The sequence below is a fragment of the Fundulus heteroclitus genome, chromosome 19, assembly GCF_011125445.2.
Source record: "Fundulus heteroclitus isolate FHET01 chromosome 19, MU-UCD_Fhet_4.1, whole genome shotgun sequence".
Lineage (NCBI taxonomy): Eukaryota > Metazoa > Chordata > Actinopteri > Cyprinodontiformes > Fundulidae > Fundulus > Fundulus heteroclitus.
In genome coordinates this window covers 3,899,088-3,921,275 of record NC_046379.1, presented here as the reverse complement: position 1 = coordinate 3,921,275, position 22,188 = coordinate 3,899,088, and the positions used below count along the sequence as shown (strand labels likewise).

General features: G+C 39.5%; 1 protein-coding gene across 1 annotated transcript in view; it reads left to right on the top strand.

Annotated features, from left to right (window-relative positions):
• The first annotated feature begins 2,168 nt into the window (after window positions 1-2,168).
• Window positions 2,169-22,188, top strand: part of LOC105929875 (gamma-aminobutyric acid receptor subunit rho-1) — a 33,269-nt gene continuing 13,249 nt past the window's right edge. The window contains exons 1-5 of the mRNA XM_012867799.3: window positions 2,169-2,613; window positions 14,747-14,797; window positions 14,912-15,018; window positions 15,860-15,927; window positions 21,162-21,385. Coding sequence (XP_012723253.2) covers window positions 2,507-2,613; window positions 14,747-14,797; window positions 14,912-15,018; window positions 15,860-15,927; window positions 21,162-21,385 — 557 coding nt within the window. The 5' untranslated portion in view covers window positions 2,169-2,506. The remainder of the gene's footprint in view (window positions 2,614-14,746; window positions 14,798-14,911; window positions 15,019-15,859; window positions 15,928-21,161; window positions 21,386-22,188) is intronic.

Here is a 22,188-nt window from a genome sequence, read left to right as displayed (position 1 = left end):
TATTTCCCAGCTGGTTTACATGAGATTCAAAGGTGAGATGTGAGTCCATCCATTTAAAGCCCATGGTTAGTAAGTGATTGGGAGAGGGGAATGCTAAAGGCCATTAAACGTTTTAAAAAAGGAACCTTACGGCATTTTGTCCTCTCTGGTTCGACATCTAAAATCCTTGCATTGGTGGTTGTGCAACAGAGATTTAACAAATCACAGTTTGAGATTTAGAAAAATGTTTATTCTGTTCTTGAAAGCACAAAAAAATAGAGATTCAGAGTTGTTTCCAAAATATTACCTTTTTTTTTTTGGTATTAGAACCATGGGTTAATAATTTGTTTATCACATGCTTGCATTATTTGGCTGTTCAAATTAAGAATTGGTTCATCTGATCATGGGATGAAGTGGATTTAATTATTGGAATTTAGGTCCACCTTAGATGAAGATGAGAGCAACATCTGAAATTCATTGAGAGGTCAAATTTGGACAGAATTATTTCACATTGAATACAGATGCTTCAAAACACAGCTTTTAAGTACCAAGTGTGTGCAGCCTTAAAATAATACTTTGATGAAGAATGAAGAGTAAAATTACTGACTGATTTGAATTGCTATAGATTTATTAAAAATGTTAAATGATCAACCTCAATGCATATTTCAGTAATTATGCGCTTATTTATTGTATTCTAGCCATTTTGGCTTTTAATAGTCTTTCTTGTGACAAATACACCCTGCACAATTCTACTGAAAAACAAATCAGGTAGATGGTAAATAAAGAAAACACATAAAGTTGCAATAACTCCGTTGCACAAGTCTACACTTCCTTAAGCTAATACTTTGTTGGAGCACCATAACATAAAATATGTCACTGATCCATCCATCCATCCATCCATCCATCCATCCATCCATCCATCCATCCATCCATCCATCCATCCATCCATCCATCAATCTGATTCCAACTAACTCCTTTCAATGCGGAGGACTCATTGATAAATAATTTTTTTAATTTATTGTATTTAAAAACATTTGCACATGTAAATGTTTATTTAGCTCATTTTTAACTTTCTTTTTTTTCACATTATGGTACTTTTGGGCCTTCCAAAGTTCTTTATTTTTTATTTTTTTACTGTCAACAATCAAAAGAAAGGTAAAATTTTGCTAAACTCTGAAATTTCCCATTAAATAATTATAGTAAAAACCAAATTATATAGTTTAACATTTTTAAACAACAGAATACTCCATTATTTTATTATCTATTTTCTATTAACTGTAGCACTTTGATATTTCTTGGAAATGTAAAGTGCATTACAAATAAAAATCAATTATTATTATTATTATTATTATTATTATTATTATTATTATTATTATTATTATTATTATTACTCCCTCTGTGCATTCTGAAGCAGCACAGCAACAAAGACCTAAAGTCCAAATAACTAGTATCATAAGACTTTGGGTAATCTGTGTTGGCACATGTGAACCTTGAATTTGCTCGGTCAGTAACGCTGTTGTAAACAAGGATCCGCAAATCTAAAAAAAAAACAACAAATGATGCTTAAGATTATTTAGACCAATTTTTAGACTGACGTAGATGGAGCTAACCCAAATTCATGATCTTATAATCCAGCTGTGCAGTCTGCTACGGGAGAGAGAGAGAGAGAGAATAAAAAGGGGGACACATGGCCAGGAGGATGATGACATCAGCGCTGGGACTTTTTTTTTTTTAACTGGCCTTTGCAGACAAACAGCACGTTTTCACAGATAAATAGCAGTGCAGCTTGTTACTTAATTAAAGAAAAAATCTCGTTTTGTTTTTTATTAGATTTAGTATGTTGGCGATGATTAGAATCATTTTGAAGATGATGTCTGTGGCTCTTGATCACAGGTTGCATTATCCCTGCAAACATCTTTACTGTTCCAGTCCCGTCTTTACTTACAGTGTCCAAAAACAAATGCGCTCTGAGAGTAAGAGTGAAAAGAAACACAGCAGGTTTGGTGGCACTGAGTCCTGTAAATGCGTTTTTTTCTCTGCACAATGTCAGCAGGGTCCTGCTGCACGGACAAGGCGCTGAGGAGCCTTTCAGATCTCACAGAGCCTCCTCTCAGCTCCTCAGTCTGACCTTCCAAATGAGCCTGCTGCATCACTGTGAGAATTGCTGTTTCTGGGCGGCGCAATGAGTGGAGGAGAGAGCACATCTAGAGTGCAGGGTATGTGAAAGCAGCAGAGCACAGAGAGGCAGGCGCATCCGCCGCTGGAGGGATCAAATCTGTACCATCTGACGCTCAAGGATTTATGGGTTTAGTCAAAATTGCTTTTCCCACTGTGGAGATTAAGCACAGTAGGATGTTTTCCTCTCAGCGCGTAGAATAGCTGGGTGTTGCTGCCGCTGTTTTTCCTCCCTCTTATCGGCTCCGGCGCTGAAGAAGGGAATGTCTCAGGAGGGCAGAGTGCTCCAAGCCCTGGCGGGAAGTGGATTCTGATTGACAGGAGCGGTCCCGTCCTCTGGGGAATGTGAGCCATGCAGGTGGAAACCGTCCTCATGCTTCTCTGTGTTTGGCTGGCGGGGACAGCTGCCAAGATGGTTCAGCCAAGAGGTCACAAGCTGGAAACCTACAAACAGAGCAGGTAAGGACCACCGATAGGTCAATTCTGGATCTGTTTATTGACTTAGCACAAAGAGAGCAAATCATTTAGGCTAAAAATGCACAGAAACCGAAAGTTTTATTCCTTTCTAGGACTTGTAGGTGTGCACAATCACTTTTCCCTGCATTACCTGGACTGCCCCCCCCCCCCCCCCTCAGGAAACAGACTTAGTCAGACAGCAGCAGGTCTGACAGATGAGAGAGGAAGACCTAAATCCCCACATCTATTTATGTACGACAGGACAATGCTGTGTTCTCTTGCCCCACAACTGCTGCAGGGCAGATAATGACTGTTTCCCTGCCGGCTGCAGTTGTAGCCAATGTCATTTCCAGGTGATTATTTAGGCTAATTGCAGCCCGGTTAATGCGTGCATTGGATTAAACGTTTTTACTGAAGCCTGAACTAGATCAGAGAGTCAATAAAACGTCTGCATTTCAGCAGTTTAATGGCTGATCTGGTCTAAACGTTGGAAGCAACGTCGATAGAGCGGTCTCATTACTGACCTCTGACATTTAGGACGTAGGAGAGGATACGGATCACTTCTATTTTAATAGTATTTTAATCTTAAAAATAAAAATTCTGAAAAGCATTTCCAGTTTAATTTTTGTCTAGAAAGTTTCTGATTTGTCGACTTCTGTATTGAGTCAGAATGAGGAATATTTTATCCTTTCTGTTCATTTCAGGAAACATTATGTGCAAGTGTTCGGCAAAAAAAAAATTATATCTAAAAACGACAGATGGCTTCCAAATAAAAACAAAATCTGTTAAATAAAAAACGTAGTTACTCCTGTGAGTGTAAATATTTCTATGTTTTTACAAAACCATTATTCACTATTTTCCTTACTCATTCGACCAGCTTCTGCTATTGCTAAATATTGTTTATAAAGCTCTATGTAAGGAATTTGGTTCAAACAGTCAAAACTTATGTTTTGTCTGAAAGAAGAATAAAACCAGCCTTTTTTCCATTTATTATGGATTTTTTTCATTATCGAGTATTGGGAAATATTATTTAAATCACAAACTCTTGCTAAATATTAGGTACAGGGTGGCACAGTAGAAGTGTTTGCTAGATGTTTATAAAATTTAATAATGCATTTTTTAAAAGTAGGGCACAGCAATAGCTCACCTAGCTTTTTATCACTGCTCTCTCTGTGTGTCGCAAAAATACATTTTAGATACCAGCATTTTGAACAATATTCCAATTTTTCCAATAAGAAATCTGCCACTTTCAAATAGTCTTTCTGGATGTTAATTATATGTAAAGCTTTGCAACATTTTTTTTTTATTTATTTTTTTTATTTTTCTGGTCACCACTGAAAAAGACACATTTAATCTCAATGGGGACTTCCTGGTTAAATAAAGGTTGAGTAAATAAAATAAAAACAATTGATCTTCTGATTTAGCCCATTTAACTCCACTAACTCATTATTATACCTTTCAGAATAGATTAATCCTACTTTTTCTTTTTGGACAAAAGCAAATCCAAAACCAAAAATTTACATTTAAATTTCTTCTTTTCTGTTACATTCACTGTGACAGCCAGTAAATGTAACATAAATAACATGTGGACATTCAAATTTCCACTAATAACTACAATTTTAGTTAACTAAACACACAATTAGGTCACTGGTGTCCGTTTATTCCAGGCCTATATATGCCAAGTTTCTACAGATTAAGCAATTTTTTCCCCCTGTCACTTCAGTACTTATCTCTTATTCACAAATACTTAGTAACACCCGATGACATTATCATGTATCTCCCTTGTGCTTTATTCCTCTACTGAGATAGGAACTTTTGATTGAATAATGCCCCAACATTGCCCTTATACGCATTATTTGATCAGTAACTGAGCCCAGGCTGTCATATATTTTGTGTTGCAAAACTCATGCAAAGCAATGCAACATATACCACACATACATATAGACACTGGTACTATGAAATTTGCACAAATGCTGCAGGAATGAGCAGTGATAACTTTACTTAATATCATGCTAAACTATGCAGGTGCTTAGTCAGCACTGAAGAAGGTTCCCTCACTTTGGCATACTTGAAGTTCCTCTAACAGCGTGACATTCTCACCTCTTTTCTCATCAATTCAGCTGATCTTTATTTAACAGCTTGGGGATGCCTGTAGACCAAAATGGTAACATCAAAGCTAAGAGTAAAAAGCAAAAACGGAGGCCAGATCAGAGCTTGATGTCTTACAAAATTAATTTCTTCACATTTAGGCACCAGGACCCCTTTCGACCCCAGCAGGCGTAAGCGTGTCGGAAAATGAATGGATGGATGGATGGATAGATAGATCCGTGTAAAAGCATTTTGAGATCCACTCACGTGAATTGCAACATGACAATACAAGAAACATCATCAGAGCTTTGATAATCCATGCTCATTTGTGATTAGGGTCAACGTTGCTTACTATCCACGGGTTACTGTTCCCATAAAGTGCTTCTTCTCGCAACACAGCTTCCCTTGGAGATTCTGACATCATAGAGTTTGTAACTATGTTTTAGAAAAGTCTGAGCTGAAGTGTTTGGAACCACAAATTTGAGACTTGGACCTTGGGTACCATTTTGTGGTATAAAAACACCTTAAGATGACAGTCAGAAACCACCATAGAACCTGTTTTTCCCTTTGTCACTGCTGTCAATATCTAACATGGTGATTGTCAATGTAACAACCCTTATCAATATGTCACAGAGTATTTTCCCTTTAAATAAATTATTCTGGGTTTCAGAAAACTGAATTTCCAATTTTTATTTAGATTATTTACCATTCAAGGTATGGATTGGCAGCAAATTAGTGAAAGAGAGAAAGAATTGCCCCAAAAGTAAACAATTTGATGCTTAGATCCCACGACTGCAACACACTCATTAAAATACAGACGTTTTGTGACATGAACACTTCTACCATGATAAGCAAAGTTCTAAAGAATACTTTCTTTTTTTTTCCATAAGGTTCATCAGTCCTGGAAGGATTCTACTGACCTTTCCACATTTGCTCCTTTAGCTAAAGCTAAAAAAAAAATCAGAAAGGTTACAATGATTAAAAATGGAGGTAGTTAAATGGTAAAGTGAAACGCTTTTCTGGTCATACCGATCACTCAGAACATTTTACACCAGAGCCACATTCCTCCAATCATAAAATCGCTAAACAGAACAGTAAGTCATTTAGGATTAAGTGCCTTGCCCAGGGACAAATCGCCACAACCTCCCTAATGCGAGACAACAAACTCCACCCACTGAGCCAGTCACCCTATTTAAGATAGTAGCCACTAAAAGTGTAAGTAAGTACATTTTATCAATATAAGCCTTATTTCAGGCAGCACTAACGAAGTGCTTCACAGTAAAATACAATTAAAACACATTTAAAAGAATATTTAAAAAATATATCATAGCAAGTTAGTCACAACAGCTGAGGCTGCAATGGTTATTTGAAAAAAAAAAGGCCCAAAAAATCCATTCAATATTTCTGTACCATGGCACAATGAAGAAGTTAATTAAGAAAATGTGTGATGACATTATTATTGCAGAAAGTGGATATATCTCTTAAAGTATTGAAGAAACTAACCAGAAATAGCTGCCAAGAGGCCGACAGTGACAGTGAAAGAACTTAGACTTAGACTTAGACAACTTTATTTGTCATCCTGCATGCACAGAGTGCGTACAGAACGAAATTTCGTTTGCATACAGCTTGGAAAATCACGGTAAAATGCAGTAAATTACAGTGTCCATGTTGTGGCTTTAGCAGTTTAGAGTCCAACTTTCTGCAGTTCAACGGTCTGATGGCATAAGAAGTGCAGAAACATACTAAGAAGTGGAATTATTTGTCAATTCTAGAAGATTAGAAGATTCAGATCTTCACAACATCTCCAAAATCCTCGTGAGACAATTTTCTGGGGTCGGTTGACAGGAAACCTAAAGTTTTGGCCAACAGTTTCAGAAGGAATGTCTAGGACCAGATGTACGTTGAGCATCACAAAGGAAGGATGTGCAGAGAGCGAAACATGATGCTCAGATGCAACCTTTCTACAGACGACATGGTGGTTTTCATTAAAGGTGACATTTCATGAAAAATCCACTTTTTTTTAGCCCTTAAATACATTTTGTTGTGTACTTGGTGTCTCTAAGGGTGTAGAAATTTTGAATTTATTCTATCCAGGTGCTGCGTAGATATCTTTATATTCTGTTTGGTTCATATTTTTCTGGCCGTTCAGTTTTCTCTCTTTTCTATTACGTCCCAGTATTTGGTGTGGAGATGTTAAAAAAAGATCAAGGACTCCCAGCTTAGCAATTCAGTGAATCAAACATTTTTGGCATTTTTTGCCACAATTTTGCAGTCCTAGCTGAAGGACGCTGAAGCTACAAGTGGATAAATCAAACTGTTTGGTTTCTTAGCCTAGCATATAACATGGTGGACCTGGAGGGGGGTGAGGTGGGGCAACAATAACGAGGAAATCAGACCAAGTCATTGCAGTTTCACTTTATAAACACCACAACTGGATGACTTTTATGTAAAAAGGAAGGATTTAAAAGCATATGTCCCATTAAAGACAGATGAAAGAAATACGGACAGGTCTTAATAGCAGTCGATTTTGACAGAAACCCTTCAGTCGTCTGTTAGAAAGCTGAAGATGAGGAGGGATCTTATTTTTTCAGCATCTCAGCGAGTCCATGCATGAATTCAAACAAACAAACAAACAAACAAAAAAGCAGACATAATCTGTTGGGTCACCTGAAGAAGGCTGAGGACAAGACGTGCCATCGCAATGACAATCTGAGAAATCTGGAGAAGTTTTGCACTGCAGAGTCGACATATATTACCGCGTCAAGATGTGAGATGCTGATAGACTCCAGCCGCAGGAGACTAAACGCCGACGTTGAATCCCAAGGTGCTCAAATAAAGATTAGTTTAAGGGTGTGCAGACTCAGCAGCAGCTTTAAATTTATCTGCTTCTTCCAACGGATTAATTCCCTCTGAATTTAATTGAACAGGGAGGATAAATCTCAATTTATATGTGGAAAAAGCTTTGAAATTAATTATTATAGTTTGAATTGTTTGACATCATCAAAACCCGGCATTTTAACAAGGGGATGTTCATCAGTTTGTCTAGTAAAGTTCATAAATTGTTGTAAACTGGTGCCATACAAAATATAGAAAACAGATAGAGATAGAGGTAGAAAACAATGCGGTAAAGTTAGGAGGAAATATGTTTTATACTGTGACATCATACTTGTATGGCTCTTGCATCTCTTCCTGAAGTTGTCCAAACATAATTGCATCATTTGTCACCAGGGGAGTGCTGTAACAAGCAAAATGTGCCTCTCCTAGATTTGCTTCAGGTGTTGCTTTCACCAAGGTTGCCACAGAAACTGAAAGCTGCTTCCCACGTCATCAGTGCAAACTGTAAAAAGTACGAGGCCATGCAACAGCAACAAATAAAAGAGCAATTTAGAAATGCAAGACTTGACTTGGAGAAATGCAAACCTAAATGTCAGAAAAAAGTAAGAGACGGTGAACAATAAGTGTTTCCCTGCTTGTCATGTGGAAATATGAGCACATAGTGCAGCTGCAGCCTGTTGCCTCAAGTGAAAAACTGTCTTTGAACTAATATCTGCGGAAGATGATAAGATTTCCCTAAGTGTGCGGGTGCAGCGTTGCACGCCTAAAAATGCTAACAGCGTTGAAGGATTTGCATCCTCTTAATGTATTCAATAAACCTTGTCAAATCAACTGCCTTTAGACACAGCATCACTTTTCCTGCCTCAGCTGTTATTTATAGATCAGAGGCGACATAAAAAATGGGTTTATTGTTAAGATTCTCCTCCATCTGAGGGAAATTAATAGGTCTTAATTAACAAAACAGCTGCTGTGTGCACGGATCCTGATAAAAAGGTCAAGGTTTTTACAGAGAGGACACGTGAAAGGAAACGCTGTTATAGGATCATCTGAGCCTGGCTCTGCGTGATATTATCATTAAAATACGAGCAGAACACAGTTTTTATTTATTATCATTATTATTATTATTCTTTCTATGACAGCACATGTGGCTCCGAGCTGCTATGTAATCTTTAAATGTCACTGTGTTATCCACCCCATTGTTTGCTGCTGTTTCTTCCTGCAGCTTTGTGAAAAGTCACCCAGCATCAGCATCTCCTCGTTGACGTGCCAGCTCCGTGTTTCAGAGTGAATATAAATCTCACTGCTCTTATTGACCCGGGGGAATCTCAGACGTTCATGTGGCACTCAACTCTCTCCCACACTGTCTCTCATCGCCTGTCGCCTCACTCGACTGAAATTCCCAGAGCGTTTGGGTGCGGCGGGTGCTCGGTTTGTGGGAGTTTACGCAGCCTTAGCTTCCTCACTCGGCGCCTCGAGGCGGGGGACTTGAGAGGAGGATTAGTGTTGGGCAGAGGAGAACAACAGAGGAGAAAACCCTCATGATAATGTGAAGCGATCGCTGAAAGGTCTTAGGTCACATTTTGAAGTGAAATGCCTGAAGGCTGAATTTTTTACAGTTTTAAGAGAAAACAAAGTCAGCCTATTTCATGTCTTGTTTAAAGGGAATATATCATAATTCCTACACTTTTTTTCCCTTTTCAGTTGTGTTCAGCCTCATGACTCTTGACATTTAAATACATTTCCACTCAAGTTAAGAAACAGATAAAAAAAAAAAAAGCTTGCATGAACAAAAATAAGCACAAAGTAGTTGAGAGTGACGACTTTATGTCCTCCCAGGACCAAACTGGAATGTGAAGTTCACAAAGTGAAGAGATATACGATTTATGCAGGTGGTCAGTGTCCTTTATTTATTTTTGATGGTATTGTTTTATAGGGATGGCCATATTTGTCATTTATTGGGTAAATTTGTTGAACATTTGTTATAAATTTAGATGTAACGTTTGATCTCAAATGTCCTAATTGGTGGAACCTTGAGTACTCTGTGGGTCTGCTATGTGTTAGCTTTTGCAATGTGTGTGTGTGTGTGTGTGTGTGTGTGTGTGTGTGTGTGTGTGTGTGTGTGTGTACCTTTTCTTACAGATGAGTGAGAACATATTTTCTGTATTTTACCACCAAAGTGAGGACTGGGTTGTGAAGTGACAATCATTTTTTGGCCCTCACTTTTTTGGGGGGCTAAGGTCTTGGGCAGGGGTGTCCAAACGTTTCTGCACAAAGGGACAAAATTGTCAAGTCAAAAGTACTGGAGGGCCAAAAATAATAATAATAAAAGATAAAAAAAAAAACAAGAAACGTTATGTTGTGGATTTATTTTACCTGCTGTACATAATATGATCATTTAATTTAAAAAAGAGTCTGATTCTCTGTAGGAAAGGGATGCATAAATCACTGTAGATCAAAGCTAAAAACAGATATTGCTCATTCGCTTTATTAAAAGATGGTCACCCAGTTTGCAAGTTATTTAGGCTTGGTAGAAAAAAAACTGGATTGTTTTTGATCTCGCAATCAAGACCAGGATTTAGGTCAATGTTTCTTTTGAAAACACTGTATTTAGCTAATTTTATTAAATTAACTCAAAACAGATTTTAATGCAGAAGAATCTGCATTTGAGTTAAAGTCCTCGGAGACATGTTGGTCCTGTTTACTATGAAATTAAAGAGAATGAAATAAAAACAAAAAGTGTGGTTATTAAAAAATTAACACCTCATGTTCTACCTAACATTTCCAATTGTAAGATCTCAATCTATCTGTTAATAATTTTGCCCTAAATAAAAAGAAAAAGTTTCCAATTGCATCAGCCATCTGTGAACCAAGTCTTTCTTGAAATGCAGAGGGGGGCGCATATACTCAGTCCAGGGGCCACAAATGGCTCCCAGGCCGCACTTTGGACATGACTGGTCTAGGAATAAGGTTTCAATTAGGTTTATGTTTAGGGTAAGGCCATAGAAAGGGTTGTAAATGAATGGAAATCAAGGCTTCAGTGACTATTTAAAACACAGGTGTGTGTGTGTGTATGTGTGTGTCTAAAACAGTTTTATATTTTTATCCTATGTCCTTATCTCAGGTTCAGGTTATTTGGGCCTTAATAACAACAGAATATAGTCTGAGTCAAGCCTTTTGGAGACCTAATAAACAAGCACCCTGAAGAAGAATTAAAACCTTTCTGTGGTGCCAGCACATTTCTTTGTGCTTTACAGGCATACACAACTCAGTGTCAATAAACAGTGTCTGAGAAGAAAAATAGAATCAAAATTTAAAAAATCTAACAAAAAAATGACATATAAAAACAACAATCTAAAACAACGACTACAAAAACTAAGCATGATCATAGTAATGCGTCTTTAAAGGGGATTTAAAATGCTCCAGAGTTTGTGCAGATTTGACACTAAGGGTCAGGTTATTCCAGGCTTAGCCGCCTCGAGAAATAAACTTAGACCTGGGAATAGACATCATTAATTGTGCTGTAGACCTTGTAGTTCTTTTCAGAGCAGGAATAAAGAACACCTCAGATAGTCAGGCGGGGGCACAACCATTAACACATTTAAAAGCAAAAAGTAACATTTTAAATTGATCTTATGAGAGACAGGAAGCCAGTGAAGGGAACCAAAATTGAGGTAATTTGCTAACTTCGTTTTGTAGCAGCCAGCAAACGGCCTGCAGCACTTTGCACTAAGTGGAGACTAAGTGAATAGAGGACCGGTCCAAGCAAAAGTACAGAGAGTTGCAGTAGTCCAGTCTGCAGGTGACAAACAACAGCTGGAAGCTCTGGCTTTACCTTAGCAAGCTGTCTGAGATGGAAAAAGCTAGACTGGACCAGCAGGCGAGGCAGCGGTGGGTCCGGTCTGCCTGTAATTCACCACAGTCGGACTTTTCCATTTTCTGGTGGCGTTCTGACCAGCTGCTGTTACTCTGATGTGCAGAGGCATATGCAGCGCGACGCATTCCTCCCGACAGCTGTGTCTCCTGAAGAGCCTAGTTTATATCAGAGGTTTTGCAGGTCGTAATCAGTGTTTGACGGAGGATTTAACACCACTGCAGTAATGTCGCCCTCAAAGCATCGTTCTGAATACACTGTCCGTCTGTCCTGCCACTCAAATACACGTTTTGGATTCAAAGTTGAAATAGTGCAAAGAGATCAGACTGGAGCTGCAGTCAAACTCTCATTTATCTAAAAAAAAAACACACCAAAAATCTGTTTTTTATTAAGTGCCATACAGAGACATCAACCTAAGTTGTTTTACCTAACAGAGGTAAAAAGTAAATAGAATTAAAACCACTTTTAATGCAAAGCATTTTCAATTCCTCTTAAGAAAATCCTCCTGTGTCCATCAGACACTGCAGCCCAGATGGTCTGCCATCATCCATATATGGTATTCACTTCCTGTTCTAAAGAGAGGCGTGGATACAAAGGCTTGGCGTCAAAAAGTACTTTTAAAATGATACATCTGCTTTGAATTTCCCCATTGGGGGAAAATAAATGTGTTATATTATATTATATTATATTATATTATATTATATTATATTATATTATATTATATTATATTATATTATATTATATTATATTATATTATATTATATTATATTATATTATATTATTGTTGCCCTGCGATATACTGGTGACCTGTCCAGGGTGTACCCCACCTCTTGTCCATTGATAGCTGGAGATTATATTATATTATATTATATTATATTATATTATATTATATTATATTATATTATATTATAAAGTCAATTGGAAAGCCAAATAAGATTTATTTATGTTTAGTTCTCTTGATATTTATCAGTTTAATGGATTTAATATATTATTATTTTTGTCTTCTAAGTATTTTAGGTTACAATCATTCGTTTTTTTGTTTTTTTTTCAGTTGCTGTTTTTTGTTATTGCAGGCCTGCTACAGTAAACATGTGCAGAATGACCTCTGCAGAAATTTGGCCCAGTAACCGTGATGCGGCCCCGGCAGTCATGTTTCCCCACAGCCCCACAGCTGCAGAGCACAGCAGGGACAATGTCGGACCACACAGAGCAGAGCGGACAGGCAGTCTGCATGTGCCGTAGGCGAGCAGAGAGGGGATTGCAGAGGCATTTCTGCCAAGAGGATTACGGGCCAGCTGCTGGGTAGACGTGGATGTGTAGCATCCATTGGCCCCGCACAGCGCTGCAGCCTTAACCCAGTGAAACCTTGTTCTATTGCTCTCATTTAGCATTATTCTCCCTTTGTTGGTGCAGTCCTCAGCTCCTCTCCTTCTTTGATATTTCCTTAATGCATGTCTCTGATCGACACAGGGATTTGGCTTTGCCTGTCACAGCACACTCTACTCTATTAATCCATTTTAGTTTTTTTTTTTTTTTTATGGAATTCATTCTGTCCCTCTTTCTGCTCGTGGCCTAAAAATTACACCGAACGTACAAAGAGGCAGCGGTTGCCATGCTGGAAAGTAACACCAAAAAAAAACCCCAAAAAAAACGGTGGCTTACTTAAAACTGGCTCAGAATATAGATGCATATGATGACTTGCTGCATTCGGCTGAGGCGTTTTGCCAACACGACACAACAAACCTACATTAACTTGACTGTTTCGATGTGATCATATGCAGAGCTACAGAAAGGTTTCAGTCTATATCCAGATTTTTACTGCTTTTTTTTTTTATTTCACATCATCAGTTAAATTCTAATACCAGACAAAGACAAGCTAAATAAAAACAAAAGGAAGTTTGCATGCAATACATTTAGAAAGAAAAGTATCCAAACCAACCTGATAACAGATTGTGCACTGCAAAAACGGAACTTAAAATAAGTAAAATGTTCTTAAAATGAGTGTATTTGTCCTTGATTTGAGCAGGTAAATAAGATGTTTTGCCAAAGGAATAAGATTTTTGCACTTAAAATAGGAACAACTCATCTCCATCATCTTATTTCAAGTGCAGTATGTCTAATTATATTATTTTAGGGGTCAAAATACTCATTCCATTGGCAAATAATCTTATTTACCTGCTCAAATCAAGGACAAATACACTAACTTTAAGAACATTTTACTTATTTTTAGCATCTGTAAAAACTGGCCAGTGAGTCTTTTACATCGATGAGGAGGAATTGTGATCCACTCTTCTTTGCAGATTTATTTAAATTCAGCTTCATAAAAGGATGTGAAAGCATGAACAACCAGTTTAAATTCATGCCACTGTATCTCACTTAGAGGGAAGTTCTGACTGGTGGCTTCAAAACTGTAATTGTTTTTGCCATTCAGACGTAGAATTGCTAATATGCTTTCATTATGCTGCTGCATGATGTATTCCTGAGCTGAAGGTCACAAACTGAAGGCTGAAAATATCTCCTAAAGAGGACCTATCATGGAAAATCCACTTTTCTAGCCCTGAAATATATTTTGTTGTCTACTTGGAGTCTCTAGGACTACAAAAGCTTTAAATTTAGTCAGTCCAGGTACTCTGTAGTTATCTTTATATTCTGTTTGGTTCATATTTTTCAGTTTTCTCTGTTTTCTCTTATGTGTTTTGATGAGTTACGTCACAGTATTTGCTGTGGAGCTGTTGGCTGGACAAGATCATGGAGTTCCAGCTTACCAGTCTTGCAAATCCACCATTTTTTTATTTCTCTGAGCAATTCTGTAGTCCAAGCTGAAGGGTGTCAAAGCTACAAGTGAAAATGATCAGTTGTTCAATACGCCGTCCCCTAGCAGACTACAAAAATGGCCGAAAGGATTGGAGCGGAGCGTTAACGAGCTCTTGGATGTCATTGTGTTAGAATGCCCGCTCCTGGGAAGGTTCAGCACTTTTTCACGTTTCTCCATTTCTGTATGATAGTTCTCACTGGAGCTTTTTGAGATCTAATTAGGCCTGGGTGTGACTTCTGATGCTGAATTCAGTGTTTCAAGGAATGTAGTCAATCAATTACATTTTTACACAGGGTCACGTTGGTTTAGATATTTTTTATTGTCCTTTTTAAGTAAAATCCTCAGCTTTAAATTGCTTTTTATATTTATTCTGGTTATTTATTTATTTTTTACGTTTTACATTTGTTTGTCTGAAACATAAGTTTCACAAAAAAGCAAAAACGGAAGAAATACTTAAAATGTATAATATAAAGAAAAGCATCCGTCATAATGTTTTCTTCACTATTGTTGCTGTTTTTAATTAACAGGTTAAGAAGAGACACCAGAATGGAGGGAGGAGATGGACAGAAGTCTGGAAGGTAACATTTAGGAAATCCTAAACTAAAAACCTTTGTTTTTGATTGGCTTTCTTTTAATTATTTTTACTAATAGCCATGTCAATTCTTCACATTTTGCTCTTATTTTCCCAACAGCCCAATTTACAAACGAAGCCCAGACCTGACAAAAAACCCAATGACAAAATCTGAGCAGCTCCTGAGAATAGATGACCACGATTTCACCATGAGACCAGCGTTTGGAGGTTAGAAACGCTAAAATGCACATTACAATAATATGTCATTTATAAACCAAAGGCTTGGAAATACAACGATCCAATCAGTCCTGCAGGCTCTGAGCTCCCGGGGACCTTTGTGACACCACCACTGCAAACAGTGCCTCAGTTGCTGATTGCAGTTCTGTACTTTTGTCGGCGCTGGAAGGATTTGTTGTAAGCTTTTCGGATTGAACGAACATGTCAAGATAAAAGCAAACATGAAGACAGCAATTATGTAATGCATTTATTAACTTTTAGATTCTCCTTTGATATCAGAAATACAAAAAATCTTTATTTGGCAGCAGCATATGAGCCGTGATCGATTTTAATTCACAACGCTTCATTTTTTTCCCCCTCATCAGAGTTTTTTTAGTCAGACAACAATCTGCTGCTGAACACACACCAAGTGACCCTTCGTAGAATCCTTTCACAGTGTCCAATTTGAGCGTTGAGGAGGCAAAGACAGTTGGATTGTATCCAATGTTGCATCAGCTTTTATCCTTTGTTATGACCTGATTGTTGGTTTGTGCTTGTGGGAATATGATGATGCAGAGTACAGGGGCTGAAATAGGTCAAAGATAAATCAAAGCCTGCCTGGCACAGCTGTAGCATGAGCACTTGCTGTGTACTGGTGTGCGTGCGCCGTTTTTCCTTCTTTTAAACGTTGTTTCTATAATAGAGAGGAGGTCAAAATTAAGACACGTTTCGCTAAACTCTTTCCTGTGGGCCATATTATGTGCACATTTGTCATAAATAAGCAGAAAAGTTGAAAATAATAATTCGGCACACTGACTTTTGACATGAATTCCTCTTCTTCCTCTTTTTTCAGGTCCTCCGATACCTGTTGGAGTAGATGTTCAGGTGGAAAGTATTGACACCATCTCTGAGGTGGATATGGTAAGAGTGAAAGAGCTTCATTAAAAGAAGAGAAAGTCATGTATTACAGGTTACGCTTCACAGATGTCTCATGAAAAACTCCATATAACTGCAAAAAAAATGTGTTTTACAGTTAAAGGTTCAATAGTTTTCTGATGATATCACCAAAATAAATGTATCTATATGTGCCTCCATGTTTAAAGTCATTAGGCTCTTTGGTTTAAAGAGAGACCCACATTTGTTCAATTTCCAAGATCAAATATTACTTTTTTTTTTTTTTAAATTGTAAAATCTTAGTATGAGAACTTGCCAAGCTTTTAGGTGTGAAACCTAAAAAAAAAAAAAAGTTTGATCTCCAATCAGTTTATTCAGTATTTGGGTCAAAAACATGTAAACCCCTAAACAAGTAAAACACTCTTTAAAAAAAAGCTATCCTGCAGCGTCTCGCAAAAATAAAAATACTCCTTTCAGCTTATTTACCATTTTATCACATAACATAATATTCATAACACAACAGGTGTGTCGATGTGATTTAACTGTATAAGCAAAAGTCCGTCCGTCCGTCCGTTGTCTTCCGCTTATCCGGGGTCGGGTCGCGGGGGTAGCAGCTTCAGTAGGGAGGCCCAGACGTCCCTCTCCCCAGCCACTTGGGCCAGCTCCTCAGGAGGAATCCCAAGGCGTTCCCAGGCCAGCCGGGAGACATAGTCCCTCCAGCGTGTCCTGGGTCTTCCCCTGGGTCTCCTCCCGGTGGGACGTACCCGGAACCAGGGAGGCGTCCAGGAGGCATCCTGACCAGATGCCCGAGCCACCTCAACTGGCTCCTCTCGACGTGGAGGAGCAGCGGCTCTACTCTGAGTCCTCCCCGGATGACTGAGCTCCTCACCCTATCTCTAAGGGAGAGCCCAGACACACTACGGAGAAAACTCATTTCAGCCGCTTGTATCCGGGATCTCGTTCTTTCGGTCACGACCCAAAGCTCGTGACCATAGATGAGGGTAGGAACGTAGATCGACCGGTAAATCGAGAGCTTCGCCTTTTGGCTCAGCTCTCTCTTCACCACAACGGATCGGTACAGCGCCCGCTTCACAGCAGACGCTGCACCAATCCGCCTGTCGATCTCCCGCTCCATCTTCCCCTCATTCGTGAACAAGACCCCAAGATACTTGAACTCCTCCACTAGGGGCAGGACATCCTCCCCAACCCGGAGAAGGCACTCTACCCTTTTCCGGTTCAAGACCATGGTCTCGGATTTGGAGGCACTGATTTTCATCCCGGCCGCTTCGCACTCGGCTGCGAACCGCTCCAGTGAGAGCTGTAGATCACGCCCTGATGAAGCCAATAGGACCACGTCATCCGCGAATAGCAGAGACGCAATCCTAAGGCCACCAAAGGGGATCCCCTCAACACCTTGGCTGCGCCTAGAAATTCTGTCCATAAAAGTTATGAACAGAATCGGTGACAAAGGGCAGCCTTGGCGGAGTCCAACCCTCACCGGAAACGAGTCCGACTTACTGCCGGCAATGCGGACCAGACTCTGACACCGGTCGTACAGAGACCTGACAGCCCTTATTAAAGGGTCCGGTACTCCATACTCCCGGAGTACACCCCCACAGGATCCCTCGGGGGACACGGTCGAATGCCTTCTCCAGATCCACAAAGCACATGTAGACTGGTTGGGCAAACCCCCATGCCCCCTCAAGAATCCTGCTGAGGGTATAGAGCTGGTCCAGTGTTCCACGGCCAGGACGAAAACCACACTGCTCTTCCTGAATCCGAGATTCGACTATCCGACGGACCCTCCTTTCCAGAACCCCTGAATAGACCTTACCAGGGAGGCTTAAGAGTGTGATTCCTCTGTAGTTGGAACACACCCTCCGGTCCCCCTTTTTAAATAGGGGGACCACCACCCCAGTCTGCCAATCCAGGGGAACTGCCCCCGATGTCCACGCAATGTTGCAGAGCCGCGTTAACCAACACAGCCCCACAACATCCAGAGCCTTAAGGTACTCAGGGCGAATCTCATCCACCCCCGGGGCCTTGCCACCGAGGAGCTTTTTAACAACCTCGGCAACCTCAGCCCCAGAGATGGGAGAACCCGACCCAGAGTCCTCAGGCTCTGCTTCCTCAATGGAAGACGTGTTGGTGGGATTAAGGAGGTCTTCGAAGTATTCCGCCCACCGAAACACGGGCGTCCCAAGTCGAGGTCAGCAGCACACCACCCCCACTGTAAACAGTGTTGGTACCGCACTGCTTCCCCCTCCTGAGACGCCGGATAGTGGACCAGAATCGCTTCGAAGCCGTACGGAAGTCTTTCTCCATGGCCCCTCCGAACTCTTCCCACGCCCGAGTTTTTGCCTCGGCGACCAGCCGAGCCGCCTGCCGCTTCGACTGCCGGTACACATCAGCTGCTTCCGGAGTCCCACAGGCCAAAAAAGCCCGGTAGGACTCCTTCTTCAGCTTGACGGCTTCCCTCACCGCTGGTGTCCACCAGCGGGTTCGAGGGTTGCCGCCGCGACATGCACTGACAACCTTGCGGCCACAGCTCCAACTAGCCGCCTCAACAATAGAGGCGTGGAACATGGTCCATTCAGACTCAATGTCCCCCGCCTCCCTCGGGAAGAATTTTAAATTCTATTCTTGATTTAACAGGAAGCCAATGAAGGGAAGCTAAAATAGGAGAAATATGATCCCTCTTGTTGATTTTCATCAGAACTCTTGCTGCAGCATTTTGGATCAGCTGAAGACTTCGAACTGCATTTTGTGGACTTCCTGATAGTAAAGAATTACAATAGTCCAGCCTTGAAGTAACAAATGCATGGACTAGTTTTTCAGCATCACCCCTGGACAGAATGTTTCTAATTTTGGCGATATTCCGGAGGTGAAAAAAGGAAACTCTGGAATCCTGTTTAATATGGGATTTAAATGACATTTCTTGGTCAAAAATAACACCAAGGTTTTTTACTTTATTACCGGAGGCCAAATTAATGCCATCCAGATTAAGTGATTGATTAAGAACTTTATTTTCTGAGGACTCTGGTCCAAAGATTACAACTCCTGTCTTGTCAGAATTTAAGTGCAGAAAATTTAAATTCATCCAGCTTTTGATGTCATCAAGACATGACTGCAGTCAAAGTAATAAAGATAGGAAATCATTTTTGACCAATCTGTATAATCTGATTGAATTTGACTTTGGAAAGTGCCTTGAGGTGATATTTTTCATGAATTGGCGTTATTTAAATAAAGTTTAATTGAATTTAATTGAATCAAGACATGGCAGTAAGGAAGCAATTTAAAAAAAAAAAAAAAGCTGTTGGAAGTTCAGTTCACAATTTGCCTCAAACCATGTGGAGGACACAGCAAACATATCAATATATGTGCTTTCAGTCACATGAGGCATTAATAAAACATTTTGGCCCACTTGCCAAGGGCTACTTGTAGCTGAAAATGCTGCACAACGCCTCTAATGCTGGTGATGCAGTCATGCTATGAATTTACAGCCGGACTAGAAAAGTAACGTTGGCAAATCCTATCCAAATAGCATAAAAGGCCTATTGGAGCAATTTTGTTCAACCTCAGTGGAAAATGCAAAAAAGAAAAAAAAAGAAAAGAAAAAAGTGCTCATCTTCTGTCTGTCTGTCTGCACATCCAGCCCTGTGTGCTTTGGCTCAGCCACGAAACGTGACAGGGTCTGCTGCAACAAACAATCAGGTCTGCAGAGGAGATCATCTAGGCAAGGAAAGGCAAAGACAATGCAAAGTACTTTACATGATTAAAATATAGGAAAGAAAAACAAAATAAAAGCAAGTTGGAATAAAATAAAACATGGGAAACTAAAAGCAAATATTAATAACAGTTTGACTACAAAGTTGAACTAATAATGTTTCAGTAAAACAGTTTAACTAGAACAGTCAAAGGCAATCCTAAACAAATGTGTTTTTAATCTTGATTTAAAGGAACTCAGGCTTTCAGCACTTTTACAGTTTTCTGGGAGTTTGTTCCAGATCAGTGGAGCATAGGAACTAAATGCTGCTTCTCCATGTCTGGTTCTGGTTCTGGTTCTGGTTCTGCAGAGCAGGCTGGAGCCAGAAGACCTGAGTGGTCTGGAGGGTTGATGCCCTGATAACAAGTCTGTGATGGATTTAGGTGCTAATTCAGGGATTTATAGACTAACAGAAGGATTTTAAAGTCTATTCTCTGAGATCCAGGGAGCCATGGAATGACTTCAGAACCGGGTCCATGTTCTCTACGTTCTTACTCTTAGTGAGGACGCGGGCAGCAGGTTCTGGATCAGCTGCTGTTGTCTGATCCACTTAGTAGTGATCAATTCTACTAAAGATAAATGCATGGATTAGTTTTTCCATCTGGGTTGACCTTCCCTCCTTCCAGGACTGGTACAGGTCTAGGGTCAGGAAGAGGGCAGCTAACCTCCCTGCAGAGGTCCACACATCCTGGACACAAACCGTTCAGACCTTTGCCTTCAGGTCAATGCGACAGAAAACAGCTGAAAACAGACGCCACCGAGACGGTTTCCTCCCCCAGGCTGTCAATATTTAACAATCCAAGGACCCAGATCGATAATTCAACCTCACCCTCTTCTTCTGTTGATCCGCTATATTTATGTGTGTGTCTGTGTGTGTATATATATATATATATATATATATATATATATATATATATATATATATATATATATATATATATATATATATATACACACACACACACATACATACATTTTTTTACATTTTGATTTTCGACCACATGTATATTACGGTGAGAATGTTTTAGCAGTGAGAGCAAAAAGGAGCCGAAGTGAAATTATTTTTTGTGTACAATTCTGGCCACTAAAGGTGTTTTCGATTTTGAAAGGGTTTCCTATTCAGGGTGGCTGAATACAAACACACTTTTCAGATTTTTTCTTGTAAAAAAAGAAAGAAAAAGAAGTTTGAATCGTTATCCATCTACCTCAAAATAATGTTTAATCACTTTATTTTCCTTTTTTCACTTAACATCCATACTCTTTTTTTGGTAGATGAAAGCTAAACTAGTGTTATAAAGGGTTTCATTTTTAAACAAGAAGTTTGTTTTTGGCATCCACCAGTAAAATCTTCTGCATCTCCTCTCCTCACAGAATTTCACTTATGGGATCATGATGGATATGTTTGTCCTGCAAATGTCTTGTGATAAAGATTGTTCATTTTTAGAAGAAACAAACTAAGCATTTGTTTTACATAGACTCATTTTTGTTCCTGTAGGACTTCACGATGACTTTATACTTGCGCCACTACTGGAAAGATGAGCGGCTGTCGTTTCCCAGCAATAACAACCAGAGCATGACCTTCGACAGTCGCCTGGTGAAGAAAATCTGGGTTCCCGACATGTTCTTTGTTCACTCTAAGCGCTCTTTCATCCACGACACCACCACTGACAATGTCATGTTGAGAGTTTACCCTGATGGCAATGTGCTCTACAGTCTCAGGTAAGATCTGTTCTCTGAAATTTCAGAAAGAATTAAAGCTATTGTAGTGAGTGAACTTTTCTCTTGTAATAAAAAGAACAGTGTTTGCTCATCCTTGTTCCCACTACCTGCTGGGTGTCAGCATCTAATTCACAAAGCAAAGAGCATCAATGATTTGGGGGAGCAACCAATCCAACGCAGCAGGTCACTGTTTCTTATGATGCACCCATGCATGTAAAGTGTGTAAAACGCCTTAAAACAAATGTATCTTTTGTTGAAATAACATTATCTGACACTGATCACAAAAAAATCCAGCTTTTAATTTGAAATCAGTTTTTTCTGTAGGGGTAAAAGTTTGATATTTCCGTTCTACCACAACAAAAGTAAACTAATGTTTTTTTTTTCTTCAACTCTACTTGGACTTTCACTGGAACCATGTGTTGTTGTTTTTTTGTCACATAAGTCTGAGATTTACCTTTTTTTGTCCAAAAAAAAAACACCTTTTAGTTTGGTTTGTCCTAAAACAAAAAATACATGGAACAATATGTTATGTGTTAAGTACAGTGGAGGGTCTGCGATGCTGTGAGCCCATCTCACCCGAAAAGCCTTGCAAACCTTGTTAAAATGCATGAACAGCACACAGAGGAGTTTTGAGTGAAAATCTGGTGGACTGAAAACTGAAAATGGGTCATCATTTGGGTCGGGATAATTATCCAGTCAATGTGGAGAAAATTTGCAATGAAGACAGTGAAGCATAAGAGCGGACGAAGGACTGAGGACAATTTAGAGCAGCGGTTTCTAAAAGCTGCCGTTAGGACTCAACG